The 14,492-nt window shown below is 42.4% G+C and overlaps 1 protein-coding gene across 5 annotated transcripts in view; it reads right to left on the bottom strand.

The window, feature by feature from the left end:
- Positions 1 to 9,681: 9,681 nt before the first annotated feature.
- Positions 9,682 to 14,492, bottom strand: part of ADK (adenosine kinase) — a 260,222-nt gene continuing 255,411 nt past the window's right edge. For all 5 annotated transcript variants that reach the window (XM_065746525.1, XM_065746522.1, XM_065746519.1 and 2 more), the window contains one exon: positions 9,682 to 9,977. In XM_065746525.1, coding sequence (XP_065602597.1) covers positions 9,853 to 9,977 — 125 coding nt within the window. In that variant the 3' untranslated portion in view covers positions 9,682 to 9,852. The remainder of the gene's footprint in view (positions 9,978 to 14,492) is intronic.

Raw genomic sequence — 14,492 nt, 5'->3', positions numbered from 1 at the left:
ACCAGAAAGCGTCGTAAAATGAAGAAACACTTGGAAAAAGTCAGAGTGCTCAGAGAAACCGTGAGATTTCAGGATGCCTCAGCTGATTTGGCTGCAGGCTGGGACCCGGCCCTGAAGAAGCCTTTTTGTGCCTATGGCTGAACTCCTGCTGCAGCTGCTCAAGCCCTCTGCAACCGCAGTGTTGTGACACAGTCATGATTTTACCACAAAAGTGGTGCTGCCCTGCCATGAACCCTGAAGAGCTCAGCCCCGGCAAGGAAAGGAGGCTGGCAGCAGCACAACCGACTGAGCCTGGTTTCCTTAGGAACCCAGCCCAGGAGAGCGAGGAAGTAAGAGCATGTGTATTCTGGTAGGCAGTGAATAATCCATTAAAACTCTTAATTAAAAATTTAAACATGTGTTTGCTAATTACATCACCCTTCTCCTGCCCTCAAAAAGCAGCAAATGAGCGTGGTTACACACCTGCCTGTGTGTTTGTTTCCTTGTGATGATGCTCACTTGTTCAGCAACCCAAATAACAGCTCAGGTAGCAGCTGCCTTTGTGAAAACATTGTGGGGAAGAGCGATGACAAATATTTTCTTTTTTGTACTGAACGGCAGGACTGTTCACAGGAATCCCGCTCACTGCTGATGCATGCTCTGATTCTGTGGACATTTTTTGTGCATATGTGCCGATGCTGTTAGTTCTTGCGTCTCAGAAATGGCTGTTTAAAGCCAGCAGAGCACATTGTGCTGGCCAGCCACCTCAAGATCTATGATAAAAAAAGGAAAAGACTGGCTAAATGGTTTAAAAAGTAGGCTCTAAAGATATGAAAATGAACAAGGCTGTTGTCTGTAAGCTCAGAAACTGCAGAGGAAGGACAGCTGGGGCTCTAGGCCCTCCAGAGAACCTTGCCTTGAATGCCTTCAGGCATCCAACCTCAGCTTTGCTGGCATAGTGTGGGGCTCCACACGTACAGCACAGGATGAGAGACCTCAGCATATCTCAGGTTAATAGCTGTCCATGCAAATGAACAACAAGCAAAACTTGTTTCTCCCTCCAGAAATGGTCACTCTCACCAGTTATTTGCCCAGTCTGCTCTCCCCGGAGCTCTCCCCTTCACACTGGGGAGAGATCTAGAAAAAGCCTGATACGCAGTTAGAATCAGTGAACCCTAAATTCTGATGCTGTGCTCCACTGACATGGCACTGCCCGGAGACTGAATGACCCCCTGAGATGATCTTCAAAGTGCTAACACAGTATGTTCAGTAATTGTTCTAATGCTTCATGCGTGATTCTTGAGAAGGCCCACCAGGAAGGCTGCAGTGGCTGAGCAGCTGAGGACAGGCTGGTTGGTGCACGAACCTCCTCCACATGCTCCACTCCAGGTGTGGTGGCACGGGCTGAAGTGCTGCAGTGGGGTAGGCCAGGGCACATTTCCACAGGGTCTGGCTCCTGTGGGTTGCTGCCATCCATCTTTTACTCTGAAGTGGTGGAGCTCACACCAGATCTGTTCAAACTGGGAGTGTGAGGATGTGTCCTTAGCTGGGCTCCCCAGACAAAGCTCCATTTCTTTCATTTGTGTGAAGAATGGGTGCGTTTAATGCAGAAACAATATCAACTGAAAAGTCATCTCACTAAGCAGCAAGATCATCCACAACATGGGAGAAGCTAGAACTATTTACAAAATGTTTTCACACTTCTGTAAGGAAGAGGCTGCAGATTTCTGACTGCGGAGCAGAAGGCAATCCTATAATAATGCTTCATCTTTACCAATCATTCCAAATTATTCACATGAAAGATCCTGTTTTCTCTCTTGGACTTTAATGAAGCTCCTCTTGAACCAATTATTCACCAGCTATTCATGTATTGTCAGAAAGGAAATCACAGCAGCTTTGTCATTAGGAGCAAGATTTGATTGGCAAGGCACATGGCTCTGGGGTGGGTTTTCTTCTTCCCCTTTTTTTGCTCTCTAGCCATAGCTTTTAGCTGGCAATTTCCACTGCTATAATCTGATGGAAAGTGATAAAATGCATCAGACTGCAGTACTCAAATGAGAAAACACTCCAGATTAGTAGGAATATAATTATGTTTTTCATGACATTGATTTTTTATTTTCTAACTGATAAAAGTAAACAACTGGGGGGGGGGAGGGGAAGAGTGCCGAAAAACAACATTTAGACTTTAGTGAGATAATTAACTCAGCAATTAAACATATTTTGTATTCAGCATTTGTCCTCCATAGCAAACAGCATATGTGACGTTTGTCCTTTATTCAAATTCTTCTTGCAATCTTTTTTGTCAGCAGGAGTGGCAGCCGGCAAGAGTCCTGTATGAAGGCCCACTTCCATGGCGCTTTACTTGAAAGATGAATATTCACAGCTACGGTTTGGAAGGGAAGAGGCAGCCAAAAGGAATCATTAAGCTGAGCTAAATGAGCAGAACTGAGAGGCAAGGTATCTGCGCAACACACATTTGTGTCTGTTTTCCTTTTGCCAGTAGTGTTTGGAGAGTAAGTAAACCTTATGATCCTTGCTGCTCTGTAAACGACTAAGCTGTATCTGGTGTAATATGGGGCTGTAATGTTTCATGCCCTGTGCTCTGATCCCATTCAGTATCAGCATCAGAATGGACTAGCAATAGTACATGGGCAGGATCTGTCCAAGGAAAATTAAAGAACAAGGGTCAAAGCCAACTGAAGAAAAAGAGGCTAGTCCTCTGCTAGGGCTGCCTGCTGGTTCAGTGCAGGAGCCAGTATCACACTACACCATGAAACATGGAAAGAGGCGTAGGTAACAACGCATCATTAAAAACCTCACTTGCCTTTTTGTGAAGAAATACTTTTTTAATTGCATTGTCTATCACTGTAGAGTGAGAGAGTGTTGGGGGAAGGTGTGGACAGGAATACAGGGGTAATGTCCTCCCCATTACTGCTCCATCTTACTTTGTTTTAGAAAAATGAGGCCATTAGGAAAAAGTTACACGGTTGGGATAAATGAAACGTGCTACTTGTGACTTTGCAGGCAGGATCAAGAGGGAGAAGCAAACACTGTCAAGGCAGAGGTAGGCAGATAACATCACACAAAGGATGTTCAGCAGGATATCGTACTTTAGCACGTCAACTCAAACTGCAAATCTGCAGCTGATATTGTACAACTTAATACTCAACCACACTACGATTTATCTTTTCACTTGGAGCCAGCAAGATGTGAGGCTTCTTTTCAGGGAAGAACTCTGAGCCTCAGGGAAACCCAAATACCTTCCACCTCTGCAAGACTCCTTCTGTGGCCCAATTAAAACTGCTGCTGCTGGGGGGTAAAAGTGGTAACTTTTGAGCTGGCATAGATTTCTATAGTAAATGTACTATGACAAGTTATCCCAAATAAGTTCTTTTCTTTCCCAGGCTAAATTTGCCAGGTAGCATACTAAAAAATCCCGTTTCTTGCCAGTGAACTTGCTTTGTCCTGATGCATCGTGGCGCATAACAAACATCAAGCCTCAAGAGGCTGTTTACTGCTAATTGTAGGCAATGAAATGTGTCATGTGTGTATTCATAATACACCCAAGTAACTACATACCTGGAGCACAACCTCCCCTAAATCCAGGGTGTTCACCTTGTGAAATCTGTGGCCGTTTACGGAATGAAAAAGTTGCAGTGATGAACGCTTTTCACTATCAGATATAAAACGTGTTTGTTTTTGTACTGACCTTGGGACATGAATAGAAATCTGCTTTGTCCTTACCCTGCAGGACAGCCGGAGCAGCTGGCTGTGCTTCAGGACAGGTCAGACTAAAATAGGTCCGTCCATGTGAGAGCAGCATTTGGGCAACACTCTGAGACACAGGGTTTGAATTTTGGGTGGTGCTGTGCAGAGCCAGGAGTTGGATCTGATGATCCTTATAGGTCCTTTCCAAATCAGGATATTCCGTGACTCAAAGATTCTATGAAATTCTGCAAGTTATTTGAATACCATTAATAGTTCCACCCGCAGGTCATAACCCTGAAAAGGTGCCTCCAAGTGGGATCAGTAATTTCATTTATATTTCACTTACATTTCCATGAACATGAAACATGAACGAAGGGGAAATGGCGAGAAGAGCACCCGCTTTAGGTTGCCTGTGGCCTCAGAGCAGGTGCCCCCTTCCTGCCTGCTCCCTGGGGCCAAGAGGTGCCCACCAGCTACCCTGGGAGAGCTGCTCTGCTCTGTGCTCTGGGCTGTCCTCTGGAGGAAGCCTGAGAGCAGGGGCTGCTGTGCTGCCGGTTATGTGATGAGAACTGCCAGCAGATACATAAGGGAGAGGAAAATAGCCTATTCCCAAAAAAGCAGGTACATTCAAAACAGCAAATTTTAAGTACAGTGAATTACTACTTCTAACACTACTAAGAAAAATACACAGAGAAAGAGGGTGATTTCCAAGCTGAATCCGTTCTTTGAAACACTCTTATAAGCTCTCATAATTCCACAGTAATACTTTAAGTGTAATATCTTATGCCAGTGTTAACATCTCCATATCTACAGCACTACAGATACGGAGAAGTTCCAAGCACAGGATTTCTCTCAAACTCAGTTCAGGAGTGTCATGGTTTTATGATTTTTGGTACTGGTATTCCACATCATAACATCATGTAGTGCATTTAGAGTTAAAGAGTTAATGCTGTGGTGTAGGAGCCTCTCCATTGTTCTACTCATTGATGCTACACCACTGTCTCGAGAAATCTGATACAGAATAATGATAATGTTTTGCTTTTCTTCATTCAAAGCCTTACTCGATCTCCTTAAAAATATCACTGGGAAGTAACAGGGTTTGGAAAGCAGAAGGTCCAGCCAAAGCTTGCCTGTGAGTGCATGGCAAAGCTCGGAATGGAAGACAGATGTACTCGATCCTTCTCTCATTCGAGAAGCAGCAGCTCAGATCGACATTGCTCTGAACTTTGGAGATGATCTGCCTGCTAAGCTATAGCACATCTATGATTTGTGGGTTTCTAGTCTGACTTGGCTTCATTTTTTAAACTTTTCATTTTCTTTTTAGGCACCCAAACTGCTCACTGGGTTTGGCAGCTGACGGCTATTAACTGTTACACTCCAATAACCTGGGGATAGTTAGAAGAGCATTAAATATTTGCACTGTGCAGCAAGGCTATACTTCATCTCAGTACACACGAATCCCATGCTCTTTTCACACTGGAAGAAAACCCACCTTATTGCTATTCAAATCTATCTGTCTGTCTCTTCCCATGCTGTCATTATGCATGCAAGGCCTGTCAGTGCCACTGACACACAAAAAAAGCTCTCCCTTTATGCCAACACCAGTGACACCTGAAAAAAAGCCCACAACCAAGACACGAGAGAATTACTGCTTTTTATATTTTTGTTTATTTGGCCTTCATTTTCTAATGAAGTACCTTATTCTATCATTCTATAATTTATATAATGATATAGAATGATATATCTTCCTGCAGGAACAGGTTATAGATACACCTATATGAAAGTGGGTTTTGGGAACTGAAGTTTGTCCCTGGTTAAACTGTGAAGCTTTGTTTTGAGCACTGTTTATTCCCCTCAACAACTGCCATTTTTAGTCTGATCTTTTAGGAAATATCCTATGTAGGCACTCCTTGTGGTCTGCTTTTAAAAAGCAAAATTTATTTTGGCCTCTGCAGGAAGCATTTAAAGTGCATAATGAATAATGTTTGACACAGGAGTCAGTTAGCAGTCATTTTAGATTAACAACACTGCTCAGAAAAAACCTTGCAGGGTATTAGAGCGAGGGAAAGATGCTTAGGCAATAACCTCTGAGCCAGTTGGTTGCTGAACTATTCACAATAGACATAACTATCTCAGAAGGTCTTAAGTGTGAGAATTATCTGCAGGAAGAGAACAATGAGTTAGTGAGATATAAAACAATAGGCTCGCGCTCTAATACAAGCAGTTAGCTCTGCACATGTTCACTTTTCATTTAAGCTGCAAGACTTTCAGACAGCAGCAGTTGGTGCCCAAATTAAGACTTCCCCTCTCCCTTTGATCTTATGCTAAAACTAATGAATTGTATAATCTCCAACACCTCTGAAATCCCGCTGGTTAGAGGGAAACTATCCCTACCTTTCCCATGCCTGTCTCGATTCACTAAATGGGAGCTATATTTAACAACAGGCCAATCACATGATCACTGAAAAGGAACAGCACAAGGATCTGTAATCCTAATGCTCTGGAGCTGTGATTGCTATAAATCCTTGGCAGAATGATTTCCTTTAAATCCCAAACATGTCATTGCACTTTTAATTAACATTTCTTTATGAAAACGGTGGATAAGTACCTTTACATTAAAGATTGTTCCCAGACTTGTCATCTTAAAACAGTGTGCCTTTCTATTGTCATTTTCATGTAGCACATCTGACAGCAAAGCTTTTGTCCTTTCCTTTTTCTCCTTTCCCTTCCCTGTCTTAACCCTCAAACAAGCATTAGCAGCCAGCACTATTTTAAGGGTAAACAGATAGAAGTTTGGTCATGTACAAAAGGGAAAACTAAAAGATCAGCAGGGAGTACAGGCTGAGATGTGACTCATACTGCCATATTTGAATTCTTACCACCTTCATCCCGAGTTAGCCATCTTTCTGAGCTTACCATCTTCTTTGCAGAGAGAGATACAGAGAGCAAAGAGATCTGCCCAAAATAATGAGTTCGTCACTTGTAGAAATGGAAGTGTCACTTTTATTTCCTGATTCTCAGCTTCCCTTCCCAGCTCTTTAGCATGTTGCTTTGTGAATAACTGGCATATCTCTTTGCCCATTGACCTCAGCAGCACTGCTGTCTGCTCCATGTGGTACGAAAGCAAGCCTGAAATGCACGATGGCGAGCATAGGAGATGCAGTCTTATTTCCAGCAAAATGGAAGAGTTTTAGAGTGAGGGTAATATGCTTTGGTCAGTGCTAGTGGGAAATGGGTTTCCCACTTGAAAGTATCCCAACTCAGTCAGAACTTTGGGTTTGAATGACGGCTCAAGCTTAGTGACAGACTCACTTCAGTTCTCCCATCTGGGATTTGAGACAGTGGGATGTTTCCTTTGCAGACATTTATTTCAGTGACGTTTTTCGGGAGGCCCAGTTTTCTAACAAGCCTCTGTGATGAAGAAGTCAGTAAAGGACAAAAGAAAAAATACGTGAAAGAGAAGATTAAAGATGACACTGTTATCCATTATATATACACACTCAAAAAAAAAAACAAAATAAAAAGCCTGCCTCAGTGAGAAGCAGGAGGGAAGTACAAATCCTGAAAAGAATTCTCAATGAAATCATCAGGCAATTTGACAGCACAAGTTAAAGTTATTTAGCATGATTTGGCAATACATTTCTAAATATCCATATATCATCCAAGAATATCCATTGACAGATATTGGAGAAATAATGAATGGCTAAACAGAGCAGGTCAGATTCTGATGCCCTTCCGTGAATTGGGTGGTAGTTTATTCCTCAGCTGCTCCCAATGGCTTCAAATTATGCTCTGGAGCTGACATTTGGAGCCAAATGTCAGGAGCCCAGGCTCACCAAGCACGTCAGTGGAAAAGCTCAGAACAGAACCTCTGACTTGGCTCTCTTGCATCCTGAATTGAAAAGAAGCAGCAGTCCAGATAAAGAAAGGAAGGAAAAAAACCAACCTATGTGACAGTTCCCTTCCTTTACATATCCTCCTTTCCACTGCAGTATCTATGTTGTTTTTTTAGTTCCTTTGTTATGGCAAAGAACATTTACATATTTAAATTGTATGTATCTGGCCAGGACAAGTTGTTACAAAATGAGTGGAACGTGTCACTGATACACAGCAAAAGGAACAGCAGATTTAATCACTAGATCATTGGTCTTTCCTTATAGACAGCCAAATTCGTGCAGTAAGCATGGTGTGCTACATGTGACCATATTTAAGAGCAGACTGCAAAACATCCTTCCTCAGCCCATCAGCTTTTCTTGACTAAACTACATTGCATGGATATATCAATTTAAAGAACTAAAAATTAACAAGATATAAAAAGCCCAATTATTCCAATAAACCATTAAAGCCTGAAGACAACACACACTGTGGGCTCCTCTCAAGTTTTGTTTGCCGTTCCATCTTCACATCAGTATATAAATTCCTCTCCCTCTCTCCTATCCTAGAATGTGAGAAATGTAAAGCCCAAAGTTCTTTGAGAGAGCTCTGTGGAGAAAACAGCCAAGTCTTATCTGCACAAAGCTGTTCCTGAGTAGTTCCACAGATGGACAACACTTGAACATGCAACCTTTTTTTGTACTGTTACCCAAGCCCTTTTGTGCTGTGATGCAAGCCCTTGAAGAACAGCCCATACGTTGGACACAGTGATTTGCACTCGCAGTGATGGAGTTCCATGGCCCCATGAGGACTTTCAGGGGTGGCTGGTTTGAAGCTCCTTCATGCACTTGCAGGAACCCCACCAAGTGACCTCTGAGAAGATAGAGGCTATTCTCTGATATATCAAACCAGAGTCTGGGCCAAAGAAAGAAGGAAATCAAGACCTTAGACCTGAAGTCTCCCCACGCTCTTCGTGGTACATCAACTGTGTAACAACAGCTTTTGTGTGTCCCTCATTCAGTGCTCTATAGTAAAACGTGAAGCCTGACTGCAGTGACTTATCATTCCACGATGAATCCCAGCCATCAATTTTTCATCTTCCCTGTGGTATAAACAGCACATTGATGTTCTTTCCCTCCTCAGTGTAGAGCTCTTGAATATCCACCTGTGTGCAGAAAGGCATGGTTGAAAAGCAGAGATCTAACACACGCTGTGGGTTAGGCACCTGTTTCCTGCTCCCGTCTCAGTAAGACAGTTGGGGAATGACACATACATAACAGTACAAAGCCAAGAGCTACTGTATGACAATTTTTTATTTATCAGTATCAAATTACATAGCAAAGTAATGAATGCAGTGTCAGATCACCTCTTCGAATACTGTAAATACAAACAAAATCCACCATATCGCTTAATTACCCAAAGTAAATTAAAAGTTTAAAAATGTGCGTTTCAGAGATTCCATTTGGCATGTCCTGTCAATATATCCTGCATAAATATTTCTGTACCTCATTTTCACTACGTGTACCTTAATTAAATACAGCTCCTAAAAAGCTCACACTGAGGAGATAGGATCTAGCCATACGTTATGTTCATCATCAGCTCACACCTCTGCCCTGACATCCCTGAAAGTACCTATCTGCATGCTCAGCTGGCAGCCCAGCGTGAGGTCACGGTATGATGAGCACAGAGCACCAGACCCAGAGTCACTGACATCAGTGTGATCATGCCCTTAAGTTCCCACAAATAGCTATCTGCTTTCACGGCAGCTGGGCTGGATGTGATGGCCAGATCTTGTACACTCAAACACTGAAGGAAGTTCTTGGGACACTTACACTGCTCGTAACGTTACTGTGACTCCACTATTCAGAGGGAACTATTCCTGGTTTACACGGTTATGTCACAAATAAAGTCAGGTCTGTTCATTTCAAGTCAGTTGAGTAGGATTCGGACACAGATAAAACTAGATAATTCATTATTTTACCGGTGTTAGTCAGCAGTGTCATTTACACGGGACTTCCTTGTAAACTGTGTCAACAGAACCATTTTTCCAGGCGGATATGAGAACAGGTTTCACTTAGCACAGTTTCCAAAAGTTACGACTAGTGAGACACGGTAGTGGTATGAAAAGGAAAACATCATAGAAATATATATTTCATTTAAAATAAACCAAACAGAAGTACAGAAGCGTTGATGCAGGTAATTGGAAAGGTGAGGACAAGGAAGGAGGGAGAATTTAGGCAGCGATCCCACGGCAATATGAGAGTTACTCTCGATCCGTCCAGTTCACCGGTATCAGTGGAAGTCGGGCTTCTCTGGGAAGGTGCAACCTGAGCGCTTGATAATGACGCTGGCTGCATAGTGTCCAGCTCGGATGCACTCGGTCACCGGCCGGTCATATACAAGCTGCGAGAGGAAGCCTAGGAATGAAGCGGGACAGAGAAAGAAGGGAGAGAATGGTTAGGTTTCAAAGCGTACCAGCTTGTCCTTGAGCAGGGCACTCAAATACTGGCCTGACTGTATGTACCTGGATACACAGAGCACTGTGCTTAAGTGAGCTGCTGAGTTACAGTGCTGCTGCTGTCACTTCTACCTGAAGACTCCAGTAGGTAGCTTCAAGTTAATCAATGATCATCAAGACTGATCTTTTTTAGACACCTGAAGAGGATTTGCTAGAGTCCTTGCTCTTTTCCAGAGAGAATCCTGATTCCTCAAATATCATTTAAAAAACACAGCAGCAGTTCTCCCTGTTGAAGAGAGCTTCTTCTGTTCATGCTGGCTTCAGCTCCAGCCCTACATCACTGTCACTGGTGCAGGCTTTTCTCAAAAGAAGGGAAAAGCACATAACAAACGTTACGTCTATTCACAGTTAAAGGGGTTCATAGTGAAAACGGACAGCATTTTACCTGTCAAGAAATGTTAGATGACATCTGCTGCTTTTGGTCACAGGAAGTTTAACCCAAGGCTTCCAAAGGAGCGGGCACCTCTTGTCATGCTGAGATACCCAAACCACCAGCAAACCACACAGCGTCAAGCGCCTCTCCCAGTCACTGCCCTTGGTTAGCTGCTTTACACAACAATATCTGTGGCATCCATGATTTAGAAAACCAGAAATCACTGGGATCAGAGTGTTTCGAACACCAGAGTACATCTTCAATTGAATATAAGAAAATAAAAGAGTCCTAAAAAGGAGATTATCATAGGTACTTGGAAAAGTTAAGTACAAGTGGCACCAGAAATTTTATGGATTGAGTCCTTTATCTCTGAAACATTTTGTCTTGGCTGCAACGTTTTTGATCAAAAGCATGACTGAACTTATGGCAGAGGTGAAATGTATTTTTTAAATATAGGTTTTCAAGATGTGAAAAGTAAACACAGTTTCTTATAAATTAAAGCTCCACTCTGTCATTCTAGAGGTAATATTTTATTCACTTTTATCCTGTTTATAATATCTTTCAGATGTGTCTCCCTTCTCCATCCAATCACCGTAGGAAAGTGAGATTTGCATAGGAAAACCTGAGCTGAAACATGTTCTTTTTAAAGCTTTCATCCGCCATTTCAAGTTCCTGTGTCATGCTCTGGCAGGTCTTGGGCCTGCACAGTACAAATCTACCCTTGAAACTATGAAGTTCATAAGTACCAACTTTTGACACAACGAATTTTGATTCAAAGCTATGTTTTACTAGCTTTCTTTTTGTAGAGTCAACTACAATTCCTCTGCTCACCTCGCTTACTGCTGGAATAAAGACTCTACGTTAAACTGTGATGCTTTCCTTTAACCCCTGTTGCTTTTCTACATATTTATTTCAGAGTGGAACGTTAGGGCATTGTTTTAGAATATGATAGAAATACACTTATTCAATGCAATAATGGTGATTCCTTGAAGATTAAAAATCATGCCAATCATGAAAAACGATGTTACAGATTAACCAGGGCTAATCCTGCTGAGCAACAGGTCATTTCTGTGGACTACCAAGCTCTTCCGTGGCTGATGATAAAAAGAAGCCAAGCTGATAACACAGTTTTCTCTAAACTGCACTGAAAGAGAGAAGAGGCTGGGGATTTGCTTAAAACTACTAAACCTATAAATCAAATACCTTCCATTGAAATGAAGAAAGAAGAGAAAACAGGTGTTTTAGTTGACAACAAGGAAAAAAAAAAAGTACTTTTCTGACACTGATATTTTTCTAGAGAAACCTGAACTACGTATAAGATGGAATTTCACAGATATCGACCGACATTAACTGGAGAGATATGACTGCTTTGCCAACAAATGTTAAGTCCATAAACACAAGTGGAGAAGACAGTATTATTTCAGTATACAAAGATGAGAATCTGAAATAGGAAGAAATTGTGCTGTGAGTGCTATCACTGGCGGCAGTCAGGGGATGACAGACAACACAACTGTGGCAGGATGGTCCAGCTGTAATAGTTGGGTAACAGTTGAGAAATTCAAACAGCATGCCTGGCAGAAATCAGGACATTTCTGAATAACGAGATGAAAATGGTCTGCTCTCCATTAAATTAACATGCATTCTTAGAGGAAACTTTCTTGGATGCGCAGAGAATGTCAATCATTACATTTAAACTGCCTGGGAGGCAGTAGCTTGCCAGTGTGCTTCTGGGTGGTTAAAACTTCAGAGCAAGTTGCAACCGTATGTAAAATGAGGCTGTTAAGACAGTCCGTTTCTGACTCAGTAAGTACAGAAGATGCACTGGGCAGGCCTCCAAAGGCAAACACGCAGCTAGGCTTTGTGCAGAGCACAAGTTCAGAGAGTGGTTTACACACAACTGTCCTCTGTGCTTATAATCAAGGCATCAAACATACATGAAGATGAGGAAATACCAAGGGGCAAAGGACCATAAAATGTAAATCACTTTTCAATTTCAAGTAGGCAGAGATTGTCACCACCTCCAAGGCTCTCAGTAGTCTCAAGATACTTTTTGTCTTCAATGAAGCTACTTCTTATTTCTTCTGACCTATGAGAAAGAATCAGGTGGAAAAAAGATCTGTTCTAATTGGGGATAGAGATGAGAGAACTCTGTGATTTCAGAGTAGTGGAGAAATGATGTTAAGTGCAGCTGTCATATATGAGGTATGTAGAAACTGCAGTGGGGAGTTTGCCCTCAAACCATTCTCTTGTCTGTTGAGCTTCTCTTAAAAGGTATGTGTTTCATAGATGAAATAGAAAAAGCAGTATCTGACACGATATCGCGTCGAAGGACAATAGAAACACACATACCACAAAAACCATTCTACATCACATAATGAGACTAGGTAGTTGGCAAAGCAGACCCAGAGGGATCACCCAAAAGCACTGCTGTTTGAGCAGAGAAACAAAGAGCTCTATTGGGTTGGCTGTTTCAGCTGCAGAATACTCTTTTTAGTTAAAAGCAACATGGTCAGAATGTAATTTAGAGTTCCTCTCCTCCAGAGTATAAGGTACTCCGATGCAAACCCCCTGAGTCATAGTCTCAAGGCATGGATTCAGGTCTCCTGGTTCCAGTAGTGCCCCTTCTGTTTTCCACCACCCTTCTGTGCTGATAGTGTATCCTGGCGCTCTGTTCAAACGAGCCAGATCAGTCTGAACTGGTTAACAGCAGGTCTCTGCTACCCTGGCTCATTTGAACTGAGGTGGGATAGGTGACACTCAAACACTCAAACATCTCCAGCAAGCAGGGCAGTGGAGGGAAGATAACAGGTGGATGAAATCTGTAATCTCTTTAAGGAGTCGTGACTGGAAGTGCAAGAAGATAAGTGAATGTGGCTATAGACTTACTGCACTCTCTTACAGGCAGAAAGGGCAGCACTCATCCTGCATCACGGGTCCAGGCTCACAGAACTATATCATCAGATATCACAGTAGCTCAGCAACTATTTTAACTTATGTCATGGCCTGAACTAGTTTCCAGCTATCACTGGAATGGAGTGCAAAAGGAAGTAATATACTTTGGCTACACAAGGCAGCCTCACTTCAAATATTTTACCAAAGCAACTTCAGGAGATATTGTCTACCATCTTCCAGTTGCAGCTGTTCTGCACCAGCATTTCCACACTGCTGGGGCTGTTCACAGTATTACATGCATTATATACTGCTCTCTTCACACCAGAACACAGAGACAAGAACCAAACTCAAGGGCTTCCCACTTGTCTGCCTCCTGCTCAGACATCAAAAGCGTTTATGTGGAGTAAGAGAAATAGCAGCTGCAGGATGCCTAGTAGGCTGCCACACCGCAATTAACCGTGCTGGTAAGTACTCGGAGCAGGCAGAGGTGCCTTTTGTCTCTCACAGACATGGACAGCCAAGTAACCACTTTGTACCAACACCCAATAAGAACTTCTGAGGAACTGTGTCCAATCCATCCCACAAAATTCATTACTTCTTAGTCACCCAAGTCAACTTCAAAAGCTGCTATAAACCTTACAGTATTACAGAACCTTAACATCAAATGTATTCACATTCCCAGATGAAACACGTGATTGCAAGACACCAATGGCTATTTTTGGCCCATAATTATTTCTTTTCTTTTCAGTAGAGAAAGGCATCTCCAAAATTGCTTTGCTCTGAAAGAGTGCCTGAAATAATTGAGAGTTAATCTTTATTATCTGCAGAGTCTTTGCTATATATGCTCAAAGACAATGTTTATAATTGTTAGGTCTGCAAACAGAATGGGGAACAGAAAAGTCAAGTTGTTTCCTTCCTTTCTGTGCTCACCACCTTATTAACAATTCTGCAAGCCAAGTACCAGAAGTGGTGCTTGAGCCTCAGAATCCACACCTAAATGAAGGTCCTTGCGGAAACAAGCTCAGATCTCTTTGGTGATGTCAATACAACTCAGAAAAGACACAGTGAAACAGTGCACTCACTGACACAAAAGGTGCTGTCCTTACTGCGTAACTTTTTAGAGAGAAGTAGCACTTTAAAATCATGAAT

This window comes from Cyrtonyx montezumae, unplaced genomic scaffold (assembly GCF_038088225.1).
Source record: "Cyrtonyx montezumae isolate F1298 unplaced genomic scaffold, pur_monq_1.0 scaffold_4, whole genome shotgun sequence".
Taxonomy (NCBI): Eukaryota; Metazoa; Chordata; class Aves; order Galliformes; family Odontophoridae; genus Cyrtonyx; species Cyrtonyx montezumae.
Note: the sequence above shows the minus strand (reverse complement) of the source record. Positions and strands in the feature narration are given on the sequence as shown.